The sequence below is a fragment of the Xyrauchen texanus genome, chromosome 31 (assembly GCF_025860055.1).
Source record: "Xyrauchen texanus isolate HMW12.3.18 chromosome 31, RBS_HiC_50CHRs, whole genome shotgun sequence".
Classification (NCBI taxonomy): Eukaryota; Metazoa; Chordata; class Actinopteri; order Cypriniformes; family Catostomidae; genus Xyrauchen; species Xyrauchen texanus.
In genome coordinates this window covers 21,192,382-21,211,341 of record NC_068306.1, presented here as the reverse complement: position 1 = coordinate 21,211,341, position 18,960 = coordinate 21,192,382, and the positions used below count along the sequence as shown (strand labels likewise).

General features: G+C 38.7%; 2 protein-coding genes across 3 annotated transcripts in view; one reads left to right on the top strand and one right to left on the bottom strand.

Moving 5' to 3' along the window:
• LOC127624720 (tetratricopeptide repeat protein 1-like) overlaps window positions 1-18,960 on the bottom strand; it is a 472,844-nt gene that overhangs the window by 442,241 nt on the left and 11,643 nt on the right. The window lies entirely within an intron of this gene.
• On the top strand, window positions 3,349-18,673 carry LOC127624710 (PWWP domain-containing protein 2A-like). The gene is made up of 2 exons (XM_052099557.1): window positions 3,349-4,478; window positions 14,707-18,673. Exons 1-2 carry the CDS (start codon window positions 3,433-3,435, stop codon window positions 16,571-16,573), a joined length of 2,913 nt encoding a protein of 970 aa, XP_051955517.1. The 5' UTR covers window positions 3,349-3,432; the 3' UTR covers window positions 16,574-18,673.

Genomic DNA, 18,960 nt, shown 5'->3' with positions numbered 1-18,960 from the left:
TACAGTAAAACAATATCAATGATATTAAAAAGAGCTAAAGTCTCTTTGAATTCTTAGAACTAATTAAAATGCCAACATAACCAAGAAAGCAGACGTACTGTACATCTCCAAGATGTCTGAAGATGAGGGTTTCATCTGGAAAGCATCACCATCTAATTAACGTCTGCTAAACATCTTACTATAAAAATATCAGATTTACAAACAATCTAAATCCTAAATGCCTCAAAGACATCTGCTGAATGTCTCGGTTACATTCGAGAGGAAACATCTTGAGCAAACAACATAAAAACATATGTCTTCCAGATGTAATTACTCACACATCAAATAGACATTGTGAATGTGTGCTATCAGGGAAGTTCCTTTAGACAACACAATCATGCTGAAATTATTCAAGTGCATGGGTTTATTGGTATTCCCCACAACCTCAGTTCTGTCCGTGTTTGTTTGAGTTAGTAGTATACTTAATATTTTAATTTTATGGATTTTTCTGATTATTAATTTTATTATTTTTTTCTGATTATTAATGATTATTAATTTACTTTATGCAACTCTCTAAGGTCACCTTAAAATGTATAGTGTTGTAGACATTATTGAAAATGTATTCAAACTAAAAATGTTAGAAATGTATTTTTTCTATTTATTTTTCGTTTGCTATGGTTGCTGAGCCAACACATTTTTTTTTCTTCAGTGTAATAGGTTCTCAAACCTTGTGTTGTGATTGATTTGTGCTAACACATTTTGTGTTCCAGGTCAGAAATGACCAGCCCACTAAGACTGTTTATAAATCTCTCATATTGCATATATTATGACTAGATATTGAATTAGATTTTCAATATTTTTAGTACTTATGACAGGTTTTGTACTTGTTTTTTGAACATATTTTAAAATGATTTATTTTGTATTGATAGAAGGATTAATTGAACTGAGTTTATATTGGGCCAGTGGAGGGTATCTCATCAGGAAAAAAGTTACAACCACTTGCCTGATCTAAACAAAATATGTGTCATTTTATAGCTTGTCCTACCTTCTTAAATAATGATGTTTAATTTGCTGACAAATAAGAACTGTTTCATTCTCATCATTTGCAAATTTGTTATCACAACAATTATATACAGAGTTGGTTAAACCATAAGAAAGAAGAGACAGCATGTGTTTTATATCATTGGAAAGGTCTCAATTAGTAGAATGCAATGAGCAAATCTGTTTCACTCAGAGGTCAAACTGAGTATTGTGCTCATCTAAAGGATTGGGATGCTCCTGAACACTTAATGTTTCTGTATTTTGCAGTCTTATCTATTCATTTTCAATGGCCAGTAATTTTTGATGGGCAACACAACAACTGTAACATAGTGAAATAAAACGAAACATTTTAAAGAAAATGGTCCAATTTGTGTGTGTGTGTGTGTGTGTGTGTGTGTGTGTGTGTGTGTGTGTGTGTGTGTGTTAGCGTGTATTTATTATTTTGTGAGGACCAAATGTCCCCAAAAGGATAGTAAAACCCAAAAATGTTGACGTTGTGGCGACAATTTGTCGGTCCCTATGAGGAAAACAGCTTATAAATCATACTAAATTATGTTTTTTGAAAATGTAAAAGTGCAGAAAGTTTTTTATGAGGTTTAGGGTTAGGGTTAGGGGATAGAATATAAAGTTTGTACAGTATAAAAACCATTATGTCTATGGAAAGTCCCCATAAAACAAGGAAACCCAATGCACGTGTGTGTGTGTGTGTGTGTGTGTGTGTGTGTGTGTGTGTGTGTGTGTGTGTGTGTGTGTGTGTGTGTGTGTGTTTCAGATACCATATATGAACAGTTATGGACTTTTATTCCAGTTGGAATAAGTACAAAAAAATTAAAAATTATAATAATATTGTCAGGTTCAAAATCACCGGAACACAACATAAGGGTTAAATGACCCAATAAATCATAAATTCAATATTTCACAAGTGTTCGTGAAATTAAAAATGAAATGGTACCTGTCATCCATACAAAGGAACCACTGACATAAGAAAATTATAATTATCTTGTTTTTTTACTTCCTATGCATGTAATTATTATCCATGACCTGTACTTTTTGCAGACAAAATAAATAAATACATAAAAATCTCATCCAAACATAAGATTTAGTTTAATTTTATAAGACACATATGAATAGAGTAGTAAAGTTGCTATTAAAGCGGACAGACTGGTAACCCCCTACTTACTGAATGACACAACTCTTGGCTCTTAAAAGATATATCACTAACAGTATATGGTACGATTGCAAAACACTTGTTAAACTGTGTCCTTTACAACTGTCACCCAGACAAAGATTTAATGAATGTAAACCATAGTGAAACATAAACTTTTATAATACTGCCATTCTTCTCAAAGTGTCTCACAAGGTTTGACAATAAACATGTCAAGTTGAAAAATTATGATCGGGTGAAGAAATCTGATTGGCTACAATTTCTTACCAGAATCAGAACCTGTGAAGATTTAGAACATTGTATATTATTATTTTTTAAACACTTTTAAAAAAAGAGCTCTTGTGTTTTTTATTAAATAAACTACAGATCATACAGTGTGAAGAAATATTGTTATTGCTGAGTTTCTTTACTAGTTATGTTAATGTTTGGGGTCATTGCACTACAACATATTGCTGACAGCTTAATCTTAGGTCATCCCTGAATGCACCCTGCACTCTGAAATCATGCAGAATGTGTTAAAAAAAAAGAAAAATCTGTATAGATGTGTGTAACTGTGCACTAATATTATATCTGGGGGGAAACACATTTATTCAGTGTGTAGTGACTTCTCACACAGTTTACTTGCCTATTGTCCATTATAATATGATAAAAGTATCATCAGGTGAGAGGAAAGGTAAGAGGTCAGTGTGTTGATGATTGGTAGGTCATTGAGAATACAATAACTTAAAGCCAGTGAAAAAGATAATGGAAACTGGAGAACTAGATATTGTTGACATTAGTGTATTTACCCATTCATGTAGGCTTCAAGCATTTTTAAGGGGTAGAGACTCAAATTCTTTGTGGGAAACCATTTATTTGATTGTTTAACAGCAGCGCTTTTTTAGTTATTTTTGTATTATAATTAACTATTTTAATTGAATGTACAAAAACTAGCTAACCAAAATTTATTGTAGATTTATTATTCATGTTGGCAACAACAACGCTGAGAACATGACATTAAAAACAGCTCAACATCGCCCCTGGTGGCGTCAAAGTTGTATCTTATTTTAAAAGCAAAGCATATTGACATAAAAGAAACCAATCACAATACGTGTTTCCAGGGATTTGCCATGAATGGCAAGAAGATGACCCAATCACTAACAATCTTTTGAAAATCAGCCAATGGGAAGTGTCAGTAGTTGTAGATGGGCGGGCTCTAATTTTATCAGGTGGAGAGGGCCAAGTAGTGGTGGCAAAGCGGAAAGAAAATGGCGGCCGTGGCTGCGGAGCCAGGAGCTGCTGCTGCGGCATCAACAACAACAGCGGGGGACGGACTGGAATACGAACCCGAGCCAGGAGAGCATGTGGCCGACCTAGAGGTCCAATCGTCGCAGGACTTCGACCCGGAAATGGAGCTTTGTCACCAACCCACGGTTGTGGATGCAGTTCAGATATGCAGCCAGGTCCAGATGGAAATTAGAAGGCCGGACATTCAAGCCGCGGGAAAAGCCCTCGTTGCCCATGCGGACGGTGAGCTCGCCGAGACGGCGGGGTCCTGGGGGTGCGTGGATGCAATTGAGCAGCCCGTGCTGATGGACTACATGTATACAGGCGTTTCTGAGTACGGGGAGCGCTTGAAAGAGCCCGTAAACGAGGTCAGCAGCCCATGCCTTCTCCCCGACTCCCAGCCCTCCGTGGTCTTCTTGCATTCCCTGCCCGTTCATCAGTCGGAACCTGAGCCTGGACTGTCCCTTGCCGAGCCAGCCGAACCGACAGTCGAATACGACTCGAATCCCGAATCAACACATCATACTGACCTAGAGTGTGAACTGATAGGCTTCACGCGGCCGGACACAGAGCCCGAACCTGCAAATGATGCTCCCGGGTCCGAACCTCATGAGGATGCTTTCCACGACATCCGTCACACGTCAGATAATCTGGAATCTCTGTCCAACGCGGAGGGCACCTCGCTGGGACAGAGCTGCATTAGTGACTTTTCTACTGTCTCCAGCAAGGATTCTCCTGAACTTCCAGCCCTGGCGGTGGATCAGTCGCTCATCTCATCGTCAGAAACAGAGGAGGTGCGCTCGTCGCATCCTTCACATCAGCGAACGGACCTCCGTGAACCTGAGAGGACAGAGGAGTCGGAGACGAAACCCCCGGCTCTGTGTCCTGGGTATGACACGGTGGACCGCCTGGTGCTCGGCTCAGAGGTTCGAGTCTCACTGGATCACATCATCGATGATGCGCTCGTGGTGTCGTTTCGCTTGGGCGAGAAGATCTTCTCCGGGGTGCTCATGGACCTTTCGAAAAGGTATCTTTTGGCTATATGCGTACGTATGCATCTTGAACACTTCCACACACAGTTTGGCTCACAAAGATGTTGGCATTACCTGGGTGTGACTTTACACTTCATCAAGAGCATGTGTCATCTGTCCATTAGGTCTTTATAAATTATATACTCACACACACACACATATATATATGATCTCTTTGGTGCTTTATAGCTTATAAGACTTAAAGGGATAGTTCAAATTATTTTACCTCATGCTAGTCTAAACCCGTATGACTTAAGATGTAATGCAGAATGTTTGACTCATGGAAAAATATGCAATGAAAGTGAATGGTGACTGAGGCTAATATTCCGCCTTACATCTCCTTTTGTGTTCCTTGTAAGAAAGATGGTCATAATGTTTTGAAACAACTCAAGGGTGAGTAAATTGATAGAATTAAAATGTATGGGTGAATTTTAAATGTTTTGACCCTAGAACACATCGGTAACTTTACCCCATGACAAGCATGGACTAATTTTATTATACTATTGGGACTTTTTTAAGATAGGCTATCACTTTTATTTATTTAATATGCTTCCCTTATTAGTAATACATTTGTAAAACATGATCATTTTCCACTCTCATACTGACCCGTTGTCAGAAACGCTCGGTTTTGGTGCTACTTCTCCTTTAAGACTTTATAGTAAAAGCCCATTGTTGTGATTGGCTCTCTGCTGTCTCCTTGTCATCTCACTGCTCACCACTAAAGTGATTAATGGTTTATTTCAATGGAGTTTACTCAAACACTACTCAAATTAGCAAATTAAGTGCACAGTGAGCTATTGTGTATGTGCACAATACATACATCTTGAAAGTCAAACAAAAATAATCGACTATCACAGCCTGTAAAAATGCTTTCCCAGGGGGGCTTCACATTTCCGTGAGGCTGCCAATGCAATTATTGTAATTTGCGTGGACTACTGCGGTTAAATAGCTTTGATTTTTAAATGGTTTAAAATGCAATGGCATTGAACTTGTCTAATTATTGTACGTAAATATTCACACCAGAGCAAAAGGGGGAAAACACTGTTTTGTCGTTTATCAAGTGCTGAAACACTGATCTAAAACTGTCCGGAAAACCTGACGGTTTGTCGGAACTCGTCAATTTCAAGACTGTTTGAAGACCTCTATTGAAATTGTAGTAGGGCTGGGATAAACGATTCTTTTTTAAACGATTAATCTAGCGATAATGTTTTCGATGCATCGATTCATCTAACGATTCATTTTTCCAGTCCGATTCGATTTCGGTTATCTCCCCATTAATTGACTAATAGCAATTTATACATGTTGACTTACATATCTGCATGAAAAAAACATGAATTCCTTAACATTGCAATATATGTTTATTGCTCTTAAAATTCTCAAATAAAAGACTATACAAGTGCAAAGTAATGCATTCTTAGTCAGAGGTAGCATTCAATAAAACCTTGAAGCCTTGAAAACACACAGGCCTAGCTTACTGAAAAAAAGTGCATCTTGTAATTCTTCTTTCAGATTAAAATAACAACAACTTGATGTCTAGCATTCAATTAAAAAATAAAAAAGTCACCAAAAATACTTGTTTAGAGCAATTGAAAGAATACAGTAACCAATGTAAACTTGAGGGCTTTAAGCTAATACAGAGAGTGCTTTTCCAACAAAAAATAAATAAAAATTAACAGCGACAGTGGGAGCCAGCAGCCTGTCATGGCGTCCTTCCTGAACCAACAGAATTTAACATTTATGTTGAAAACACATAGTCCTAGCTTACTGAAAAAGTGCATCTTTTAATTCTTCATTCACATAAAAATAACAACAACATATAGTAATACACTCTGCCACTCACCTTTTTCTTAAACTCAAAATTCAAAAATAAAATTCAAGTAAAAGTGTACAAGCGCAAAATAATGCATTCTGATGTCTAGCATTCAATAAAAAAAATAAAAAGGTCACCCAGCCACCCTTTCTTAGAGCTATTGAAAGAATACAGTAACTATTGTAAACTTTCGGGCTTTAAGCTAATAGAAAGTGCTTTTCCAGCTAAAAATAAATAATGAAAATAAACATTCAGAATTCAACATTTATGTTGAACATACTGAAAAAAGCATCTTCATTCACATGCAAATAACAACTTACACTCTGACACTTTCCGTTCACCTTAAGAATACTGCGTGCGTGCGTGCGTTCATGTGCGCGCGGCACCTCTTCAGGTGCTGGTGCATTGGCGTGGTGCTAGAATGGAAGGCCATCTCCATTTTGCAAAGACGACATATCACGGAATTGTTTCCTTTAATTTAAAAGAATTCCCATACTTTAGAGGAACGAGTGCCTTGCACTTCTGATAGTCGTGTTGGAACTACTCTCCGGCGCCGCCATCTTTGTTTTGGATCTGACGAATCGACGCGCATATTTTGCGTCAACGTCATCGATAACGTCGACGCGTTGTCCCAGCCCTAACTTGTAGAATAACCATATTCTACAACATCCTTAATCACAATGTGGAGGAAGTAGAGAATGGTTTGGGCAGCTTGGTTTTAACAAATGCTCTTTTTGCAGTGTAGAGGAAGTTTTGAGTTCTGAAACTTACTGTATGTTTTTATAGTACAATGATCTCTTACAGTGCTGTGAAAAAATATTTGCCCCATGCTGATTATTTTTGTGTATATCTCATTTAAATTGTTTCAAAAATTCAAACAAAATCTAACATAAAACAAAGGCATTCTAAGTAAACACAAAATAAGTTTTTTAAATGATAATGTTATTCATTGAAACATAAAGTTTTCCAATACCAACTGGGCCTGTGTGAAAAGTATTTACCCCCTTAGTTACTAAATCCCCAAATCTATGAAACCACATTCATAATGGGTTTCAGCTAGACTAGACAAACCCAGGAAGGGCTGAAACGATTAGTTGATGTTATTGACAACGTTGACAATAAAAAATTGTCTACAAAATGTTCATTGTCGAATAGTCATTTAATGTAACATGAGATCACAAACTCTTAACGAGAGCAGCACTGCAGTTTGCGCCTGACTGAGGAGAGGAAGAACTACACAACTCACAGTCCAGATGCACTCTAAACTTTCACAGCTTCAGGTGATGTAGATCGCAAAGTATGAGGGGAATTGTAACGCAAAAATACAAATAATACGGAAGCAGGTTATGTAAATAACTACAAACTCCAAAATTGACATTTCTCTATGTCTGCCTTATGTATGATGTGTCCCGATCCAAGGGGGAGAGATTGAAACTGCACTCTGCTGAGGCACACTCTGTCACTGGGATACTCATCCCTCGAGCATGCACATGCTAAAGCTAGATTATAACGTGATGGATTGTGACTTATTGAATCATAATATATGTCACTGTGCATTTCTTATTGTTAAGAAAATTGGCAATACGCAGCTTTATTAATAAGAGAGAGTTCGTTTTTTTTTTTTGTGAGTTAAAGATGGATTGAAGTAAACTGACTGGTGAGAGTCTTTGTGCCATTATTCGCTGCAACAAAATAAGTTTTGGATTTGTTTTTGTTTTGGCTTGTTTTTCAATATAAATATCTAAAACGTCTTTAAAACAAATGACATTTTCTTTAACAGCTGTACTGCAGAATAATTTTTTTTTATCTGAGAATGTTGAATATAATATTAAAAATACAAATATTTTAAAGTATCTAAAAATCCTTTAAAAAAGACGCATTCACCTTAGAGGCATCATTTTGATATTTAGTCTTGCTATTAGAGAATAGATCTTGAATATACGTGTATTTTGTCTTTACTGCACTCACAGAAGTATAACCAAGTGAAAAAATACACATGTATACAAAATACACTTACTTTATATTTAAGATACAATCTCTTTAATCAAGACTAAATATGTTATATGTTGCTTCTCAAATAAATGTTGCTTGTTTTAAGGATTTGTAGACTCTTTAAATGGGAAAACAATACAAAAACTGGGAAAACAATACAAAAACACTTGACAACAATAGGATTTTTGCTGTGAATTTCTTTACTGAAATAAACTTAATAAAATGTATATTTTTCCCTTTAATTCAGTGAATGTCAATTAGAGGTATTTTTAAAAGATGGATTTGTCCTTTATTGTTAGTAAGCATGTTTAATACAACCTTTTAATTTTGGGCACAAGCTGAATAATCGTTTAAGAGCTAATGATTAATCATTGCAATATTCGCAGAATAGTTGAACAATCGTAAGATTAATCGATTATCAAAATAATCGTTAGTTGCTGCCTTACACCCAGGCCTGAATACTGCCAGCCCTGTTCAATCAAATGATCACCTAAATATAACTTTTTCAGAAGTTGGCTAAAAGGTCTCACCCAGTAGCACACTATGCCAAGTTCAAAAGAAATTCCAGAAATTATGAGGAAAAAGGTGATTGAAATACATAAGTCTGGGAAGGGTTACAAAGCTATTTCAAAGGCTCTAGGACTCCAAAGAACCACAGTGAGAGCCATTATCTCCAAATGGAGAAAACTTGGCACAGTAGTGAACCTTCCCAGAAGTGGCCGACCTTCCACAATTCCTCCAAGAGTAAGGCAACAACTCATCCATGAAGTCACAAAAATAACATCAAACGTATGGTCAAGCATAGTGATGTGTGGGATGCTTTGCTACTTCAGGGCCAGGGCGACTTGCAATAATTGAGGGAAACATGAATTCTGCCCTCTACCAGAAAATCCTAAAGGAGAATGTCTGGTCATCAGCCCGTGAGTTGAAGCTGAACCGCAACTGGATTATCTAGCAAGACAATGATCCAAAGCATAGGAGTAAGACCACCTCTAAATGGCACAAAAGAAGTAAAATATTTGAAGTGATAGTCCATGTCCTGACTTGAACCCGATTGAGATGCTGTGGTAGCACCTTAAATGGGCAGTTCATGCTCAAAATCCTCCAATGTGGCTGAACTAAAGCAGTTCTGCAAAGAAGAGTGGGTCAAAATTCCACCACAGCGTTGTGAAAGACTGAGCTCCATTTATCGGAAGCATTTGGTTGCAGTTGTTGTTGCTAAAAGTTGCACAACCAGCTATTAAGTTTAACAGGGCAGTTAGATTTTCACATGGGAGATATAGGTGTTGGATAACTTTATATATATATATATATATATATATATATATATATATATATTAGAATATTATTATTATTATTATTTAATTTTTTTAAACTGTATTTTGTTTTTACTCAGGTTGCCTTTGTTTTATGCTATATCTCGTTTGAAGGTCTAAAACAATGTACCATGAATAATACACAAGAATAGAAGTAATCAGTAAGGGGCCAAATTATTTTTCACAGCACTGTACAGGTTAAAAGATCAAGGAAAATTTGAATCCTCATGTCTTGACCCCTTTAATAAAAATGTATAAACTTTTTTTTTAAGCTGAAGTATACACTCACCTAAAGAATTATTAGGAACACCTGTTCAATTTCTCATTAATGCAATTATCTAATCAACCAATCACATGGCAGTTGCTTCAATGCATTTAGGGGTGTGGTCCTGGTCAAGACAATCTCCTGAACTCCAAACTGAATGTCAGAATGGGAAAGAAAGGTGATTTAAGCAATTTTGAGCATGGCATGGTTGTTGGTGCCAGACGGGCCGGTCTGAGTATTTCTCAATCTGCTCAGTTACTGGGATTTTCACACACAACCATTTCTAGGGTTTACAAAGAATGGTGTGAAAAGGGAAAAACATCCAGTATGCGGCAGTCCTGTGGGCTGAAAATGCCTTGTTGATGCTAGAGGTCAGAGGAGAATGGGCCGACTGATTCAAGCTGATAGAAGAGCAACTTTGCCTGAAATAACCACTCGTTACAACCGAGGTATGCAGCAAAGCATTTGTGAAGCCACAACACGCACAACCTTGAGGCGGATGGGCTACAACAGCAGAAGACCCCACCGGGTACCACTCATCTCCACTACAAATAGGAAAAAGGCTACAATTTGCAAGAGCTCACCAAAATTGGACAGTTGAAGACTGGAAAAATGTTGCCTGGTCTGATGAGTCTCGATTTCTGTTGAGACATTCAGATGGTAGAGTCAGAATTTGGTGTAAACAGAATGAGAACATGGATCCATCATGCCTTGTTACCACTGTGCAGGCTGGTGGTGGTGGTGTAATGGTGTGGGGGATGTTTTCTTGGCATACTTTAGGCCCCTTAGTACCAATTGGGCATCGTTTAAATGCCACGGCCTACCTGAGCATTGTTTCTGACCATGTCCATCCCTTTATGGCCACCATGTACCCATCCTCTGATGGCTACTTCCAGCAGGATAATGCACCATGTCACAAAGCTCGAATCATTTCAGATTGGTTTCTTGAACATGACAATGAGTTCACTGCACTAAAATGGCCCCCACAGTCACCAGATCTCAACCCAATAGAGCATCTTTGGGATGTGGTGGAACGGGAGCTTCGTGCCCTGGATGTGCATCCCACAAATCTCCATCAACTGCAAGATGCTATCCTATCAATATGGGCCAACATTTCTAAAGAATGCTTTCAGCACCTTGTTGAATCAATGCCACGTAGAATTAAGGCAGTTCTGAAGGCGAAAGGGGGTCAAACACAGTATTAGTATGGTGTTCCTAATAATCCTTTAGGTGAGTGTATAATTTCTGTAACATAGCACCACTGAAAAAAATTGCAAAAATAAACAATGTTTTCAAAACAGCTTTCTGAATACGCCCCTCATCTGCTGTTGTTCGAACCACCAGATAGTCAGTAGTGTAAGTGGCTCGCTCTAAATAAACACAGGAACTTTATAGTGCCACAGAGACAAAGCCTTTACAGTTTCAGAGAAAATAAACCTCTGAATAACTATCTTGTAGTTGTCTATATATTAAGCTGGGATTTAAGAACGTATTTTAACACTGAAAAAGTGACATAAGTCCGCTTTAAAAGGCAACCTGCTGTACTCTATATCTTTATTTGTTATTCAGAGTGGTGAAAAGTTGCAAGTTGAAACGCTAAGTGGTCAAGGAGCGATTACTATTGTGCTTTTGCTGTGAACTAGTTATCTAACACAGTACCTACACAGTATTAGGCAGATGGTTTTAATGTTGTGGCTGATCAGTGTATATATATAGCCTGTTTCCAACAAAGGCTATTTAACGAAATTTTGTAAACCATAGATTTAACAACGATGGAGATTGTGAGGACCAGACGGTACTTTAAAGTGGAATTTTATCTGATTCAAAACTAGAGCTGTCGAAATTATACATTAATGCATGCAGTTATTTTTAAACGTTTTAACGCATTAATTTCTCTCAATCACGATTAACACATTTACTGATTTGACATTTAATTCAGCTCCATGTGAGTTCTGAACACCGGTAGGGCTTTTGCGCCGAAATGGCGATGGTTATCGTGCCGAGCTTGTGCTCTGCTGGTTCACGGCCGGGGGCAATCTGGAACCTATCATAAACTGGCCATGCTTTTCCACTGACTTGAGAACCGAACTATGACATAACTGGTTATGTGGCTACGTAGTTTTATGTGGCTACCTCACCTGCCCACAAACAAACATGGGGTGTCACAGTGTTTGTGTACAGCTTTACTTCTGATTTTGAGGACATATTTAAACATAAAGAGTAATGCAATCCAACGTAAGCATTACATTGCTTAATGAGACATATCAGAGACTATATCTATGCTCAAGTCGACCAGTAATGTCGGCAGGTAGTGTGTATTTGGCTTAACGTAATTACATTATTTACTATGACCTTTTTTTAATGTGGCTTAACTTGCTAAGAATTATATACTGTAACAGTGGAATTATTATCATTGATGTAGCAGGTGGTTATATTTGGAATTTTGTCTTCGTATATATTAAGTTTTGATTTAGAATCCCACCAGTGTACTTGACAAGATAGCAATTCACTATCTTCATAATTAAGTGGGTATTCCTCTTTCTGAACAAAACATGGAATCCCAGGCCCAGTAAGCCATCCCCGAACCATGTTGGTGGAAAAGGGCTATGGTTGGACTAGGGCGGAACCGTTGCAATGTGTCTGCCTGCGGTCATTACACTGATGCACACACCACAAACAATCACAACAGTGATTCCATGTCAATAATCAAGTGATTGAGAAAGAACCTCTTAACCATATTTGTTGTAAAAAACAAACCCAGATGAGACCTATGAAAAGCTGCATTCACATGACTCGCTAGGGTGAAGCATCGAAGTCTCCCTGGCACTGTGTTGTGCTTCTGTCTTAATGGTCAATTTGTATAAAGTAGTATTTACGTGCACAATGCCAGCGCTAAAAGCAAAACAAGACAAAGACAAATCAAGATTTTCACGTGGAGTTAAAACTGCTTGAATCATGTGACTGTGACTTCATGATTGCTGTAGCTGTAATTGGATAACCAGATAATATTGTGGAGGATGAGAGTTTAAGAGAGTTAATGCCCATTGCATTGAAAACTTAACCTATGTGAGTTCTTTTTAATTTAGTCAAGCTCCCACTTAGACTGTGGATACTGTTTAATTTTACTTGAATAGGTGCTATATTAGTGCATTTATGTTTTTGTATTGTGGAGTACTTAGTTTGGTCTTGGTCTGATGAAGAGCAGGGTAGTCGAAATGACACCAAAGTGGGAATATATATATATATATATATAATTTCTATTTTTGGATCTGTGGTGTGCCAACATTTTCTTTTGAATCTATTTTCCCCTTTTTTGGTCGAGCACCTACACTGAGCACTTTTTGCTTTTGCTTAACGTTTTGAGTACTTCGTTTGAAAATGTTAATAAAACATTGTTACATATTGTTTTCTTTTCTAAGAAGGTTCTTGCAATTTGTTAAATGCAATTTAATAAGAAAAATATAATCTAGATATTTCAATTGCGACTAAATATTTTAATCGACTGACAGCACTCATCAGAAACTTTTTCTGTTTTTGAATTGGTTTGTATTATTGTTTCAGAAAATATAATTGGATCTCCTTTTTTAAGGTCTGTTCATCTTCCTATAACATGGCCATGACAAAATAAAATATAATCAAAATAAAAACAGCTACAATGTGACGTGCTTAAAAAATGCCAAGAATTTACGTACTGTTGGATGATTTATTGATTTAAGATTAATTAATATTTCACTTAATTCCCTATCCCTTAGTTGTAGTCTAACACTTTTTGTCTTTGAATGATTTCTGTTTGTCACAGTTACATTAGGTGGTTTAATGGTTTATCCATCTGTTGTCTTTGATTTCACAAGACCCTGCTTTTGGCCCCTGTCTTCTGAGACTAGACTATGAAGGTAGTGGTTAAAGGGATAGTTCACCCAGAAATGAAAATTCTCTCGTTATTTACTCATCCTCATGATATCTCAGGTTTATATGACTTTCTTCACCAAAACACATTTGAATAAAAATAGAAAGAAATCTCAGTCAGCTCAGTAGGTCCTTAAAATGCAAATGAATGGTGATCCGAATTTGAAGCTCCAAATATCACAGACAGTCAGCATAAATGTAATCCATACACCTCCAGCTGTTAAATTAATGTCTTTTAAAGCAACACGATCACTTTTGATGTGAAAAAGATAAATATTTTTGTACTTTTTTTTTAACTCTAACTCATGCTTCCGGTCAGAAGCGGTACGCGTGTGAGGTAATTGCATTGGCATTTGAAACACATAAGAACTGACGCACGAGTCACAGCTGGAAGAGCAGCAATGTTTACAACTGTGTAGGAGGAACGCTGTATAGAAGCTTAGTTGGTTTTGGTTTAGATCTGTTTCTTTACTCACAATGGTGCATTTATGTGTCATATCGATGATGTTTATGCTTAATGTCTGTGATTTTTGGTGCTTCAAAAATCAGATCACAATCCACTTGCATTTTAAGGAATTACTGAGCGAAGATATTTTTCACATTTTCTTCAAATGTGTTCTATTGGAGAAAGAAAGTCATACACACCTGAGATATCATGAGGTTGAGTAAATAATGAGAGAATTTCCATTTTTGGGTGAACTATCTCTTTAAGACCTCATAGTAACTCATCAGTTACTGTAATGTCTCCTATAGCCAGGCTTTTGACAAAAATGGCAAAGGTCTGGACTGTATAGCAGCTTAGGTTTTCCAAGAACCATCCACTTAGACAGGACAAACCGTCTAAATTATATTTAAAGAGATCAGTTACTCACAATAGTATTGTACTGTTCATATTAATGTTAATTTCTGTCTTTTTCTCATCATTTCAAACTCAGGTTTGGACCTTATGGAATACCCATAACTGTGTTCCCCAAGAGAGAGTATAAGGACAAACCAGAATCTATGCAGCTAAAGACGGAAGCATTCCAATCAGAGACAGATAAGGGTGTCGCTCTTGGACATACTGATGCCCCAGTTAAGGACCCTGCAAATGCTGCTGAAGCCCCTTGGAAGAACCCTGCTGAGGCTCCTGTAGTGCCCCAGCCCTGTCCCAATCCTCAACCCCACCCATGGACTTCAAAACCACCTCCCTTGTTTCAGGAGGGGGCCCCTTATCCACCTCCATTGTTCATCAGGGACACCTACAACCAGTCGTTACCTCAGCCTCTGCCCCGCAAAATCAAGCGGCCCAAGCGTAGGCTGTATAGAGAAGAGCCCACTTCTATAATGAATGCCATCAAGCTCAGACCAAGACAAGTTCTGTGTGACAAATGTAAAGGGGCTGTGGTGCAAGGGGACAAGCGTGAGACACGCAGAGGCCCCATCTCAGACTGCCGGAGTGACGATGCCAAAAGAAGGCGCAATGACAACACAACGGCAGCCACTGGTAAACGGCCCCGTAGCGACCCGCGCTCTGATGAGAAGAGTCGTGGTACTGATGGGCCCAAGCGGCAGTCCTCCAATCTAGGTCATAGTCAAGTCAAAGGTGCAGCTGCAGGAAGCAAAGTGGTGAAAGGGGTGCCCATTACAACATCCTCCTCGGTCAATTCCCGAGTGCAGCTCAATGCCAAAAAAGTGCTTCAGAGCAAAAATGTTGACCATTCCAAAGCACGAGAGGTGCTGAAGATGGCCAAGGCTCAGAGAAGACTGAGCGAGACAGTCACAGGCAGCAGTGGGAACTCCAAGGCCATGACCAGGGCTGCTGCTCTCCAGGAAGCCAACCAGAAGGTCCACTTCACAAGACGATTGCAGCAGATCAGTGGAGGAGGTCCAGGTTCCAACCCCCTGCCACCCAGGATGCGCATCAAGCCCCAAAGGTACCGTAATGAAGAAAACGATTCTTCATGTACACTGCTTAAACAAGCTGTGCCCCGCTGTACCTCCACACGCTCCTCCTCCTCCTCTGCAAGCCAAGCTGCCACCGCTGTAGAGCCCCAGAAGCCAGACAGAGCACTTCAATCCCTACTGAGCCAGGCCGAACCTGAGTCCCAACCACAAGTCCTCCCAGCCGCGGAATACAGCGAACCCCAGGCTGAGCCAGAGGAACAGGAGGGGCAGGAGGAAAAGCGGGAGACGCGCAGGAGCAAGGCTAGCAACCTAGTGGTCTACATGACCCTTAACTCCAGCCAGCCTGACTCCTCTAGTACCTCCATGTGCAGCATTGATAGTGCAGATGACTTAAAATCCTCAAACTCTGAGTGTAGCTCTACCGAAACATTTGAATTCCCCCCTCCCGGAGATTTGCGATCGGCCCCTGCCCCTGGCACATCCTCCACTTTCGCCTCTGCCTCTCCCTCTGCTCCTAAGGACGTCAAAAAGCATAGTAAATCCCTCAAAGCTACCGTCTTTTCCAAAAACGTCTCAAAGTGTGTTGCCCTGGATGGCAGGACAATTTGTGTAGGGGACATTGTTTGGGCCAAAATCCTTGGCTTCCCCTGGTGGCCTGCCCGCATCCTAGCCATCACAGTGAGTCGCAAAGATAATGGGCTTTTAGTCAGGCAGGAGGCCCGAGTCTCCTGGTTTGGGTCACCCACCACTTCATTCCTGGCAATTACTCAACTTGCACCATTTCTAGAAAATTTCCAGTCTCGCTTTGACAAGAAGAGAAAGGGCCTGTATCGTAAAGCCATCACAGAGGCAGCCAAGGCTGCCAAGCAGCTCACTCCTGAGGTTCGAGCCTTGCTAACTCAGTTTGAGACGTGAGGTATTGTACCTTGACAAGGTAGTCAAAACAGACACCCTAGTTGGCCCCGTACCCCTTCTGAAACCTCTCAAACTTTGCTGTACTCATGTCAGCCTCCAGAGTGAAACCCAGAATGCTTCAAATACAAATGTATTTTTGTTGAAAAGGCAAGAGGGGGTTTGAGTTTATTAACTGAAAGAAAACGATTGAAATGTTGAGTGTCCGATGTTTGCCACTATGTAACCTTCCTTTTGATCCTGGCTTATTAGAGTATGATAATTATACTTAAATCAGATGAAAGAGAATTTTAGATCAAGTTTTATGGGTTAATAAATTCCATTTAAAATTAGACAGTTGTGAAAATGTCTGCCAATGTACCCATTCAAAAATTATTAACCTAATGACTGTTACAAGTCGACTGCTACTTTGAGATACAGTGAGCACAGGGATATTTCTGTCCTTCTGGATTCCTACCTTAACACAGTTAATGCTTCCATTAGGATGATAAGAGAAAGTGTTATAGGTTCACAGTGCCACATCATCCTTCCTGCATTTGTTCAGTGTTATAAAGAATTTGGACCTTCTCGGTCCAATCTCCCTAAAATGTAATGATCTAGAGTCTTTTTTTGTTTCTTTTAACATTGAAAGGTAGTGCAAATGGAAAAGATGGCTCTATTGGGTACAGAGTGTCTCGCTCAGGTAGAAAAAGGGAACTGAATTGGTGCTGACCTTTCTCAGACTTTGAGACAACTAATCCAAGTCCAGTGAATTGAGCAGACGGCTGTTGATCTGGGTGTGGCTCTTTGCCAGCCGTGGCTTTGCAGGCAGTTGAGCTAGTGTTAAAAAGGAGGTGCCTGTAAGCTGAAGTCACCTCAAGTGCCACTGTGAGGAGAGCACAGTGACTCTGTAAACACTGAGTACAACCTCAGACACAGAGAAACCTACCAGCCTATCTGTGCATCGTCTAAACCCCCCCCCCCCCCCCAAAGCTCATTCCTCCCTAATCTTCTTGCCCTGTTCACAGATTCTTTCCTCCACTTGGTTTGCTCTCCCTCCTGCTGGTGTCATATGTTTATGTCGTAGACTGTTTTTTATATATATGTCTGATTTTCACAAAAATGTTCCTGTTGTTCAGCCAACCCATCGGCCACCCCTGACTTGTCTTTTGCATGGATTTTGGAGTGCAATGTGTTTTAAATTCATGGTATAATGAGCATTTATTTGATGGCACCATATGTTTATCCAATTTAGGCTTATCACATCAAGACAAGAACTCTCATTTTTGATCTAGCTGCAATTGATTGCCAAAATTGTATATGATTATAAGTTCAAATAACTAACAAAATGAAACACTCATCGGCTGTGGTGTCCTGCTGCAAAAGTGGGGCATTGGAGCACAAGGCAGCAGTTGTGAATGAGTTATGTGTTCATTATAATTATGGGCCAGAGCCTCTGGCTTGTTTAGTTGTTGAGTGATTATTCAGTTTCCAGTATTCATTGTCTCTCAGCTGAAATGTTTTGCTAAGGATTATTGTGTTTTAAATTTATTTGTTGTGCCTGAACTTTATTTTCTATAATTTCACTATTTGCAAAATAGGGCTAAAGGTCTGGAGTACACATTTGTATGTATAGTGTGAAAAATGTATGTTGCCTGGATAATTGGAAGAAGAATGGCCTGAATCTTATTTTCAGTGCTGAGAACATGTGATTTTATTAGTGTGGACGAGCATTATTTTTATTTTATTTTTTGTTCTTATCTGTAAAGATAGTTATGTCCTTGCATTGCATACCCATTAGCATCTTAAACTGTTCAGTTATATGTACACATCTGAGAAGGGGCATACTGTAAGATAGCCTGGTCTTTCCACATATGACTTAGCAGGTACAGATCAATGGCTTGAGAAGAAAAAAAAACCAATGCTTGCTAGACCACATTGACTGACAGAGTAAAAAGGTATTTATTTGGTTGTTGGCTTTGTTTCATTTCAATATCTTATTTTTTACTTTTATTATTTCTATCTGTTTGCAGGTCAGAGAATGCTGTAAACCCATTGAAAAAAATACCAGTTGAAGATATTGTGTACATGTTTTCTGATGTTTTAAGAGTATATAAATAAACTGTGAACTTCAACAATTTTACCTAGTTGTCATTACTTTCCTATTTTTCCTTCTGCTATTATTTCTCTCCAGATTTGTCCAGTCCAGTTGATTCAGGGCCCCATTGAAATAAATGTGTAGATCATTGCACAGGCCTGTTGTGGTAAAATATGTTTTTACATGGCTTTATCAATCCTACTGTCAAAAATCCTCCATAAGGTTTCTCCAAAAAAAAAAAAAAAATTCAACCGACAGATTTATTTTTGTGGATGGTTGCTTTAATTTCACAATTTACCATATGTCTAAAGAC

Coding starts and splice junctions, on each gene's coding strand:
- LOC127624710 (XM_052099557.1), top strand. CDS start 3,433: ATGGCGGCCGTGGCTGCGGAGCCAGGAGCTGCTGCTGCGGCATCAACA. Junction 4,479..14,706: donor CTCATGGACCTTTCGAAAAG/GTATCTTTTGGC, acceptor TTTCAAACTCAG/GTTTGGACCTTATGGAATAC.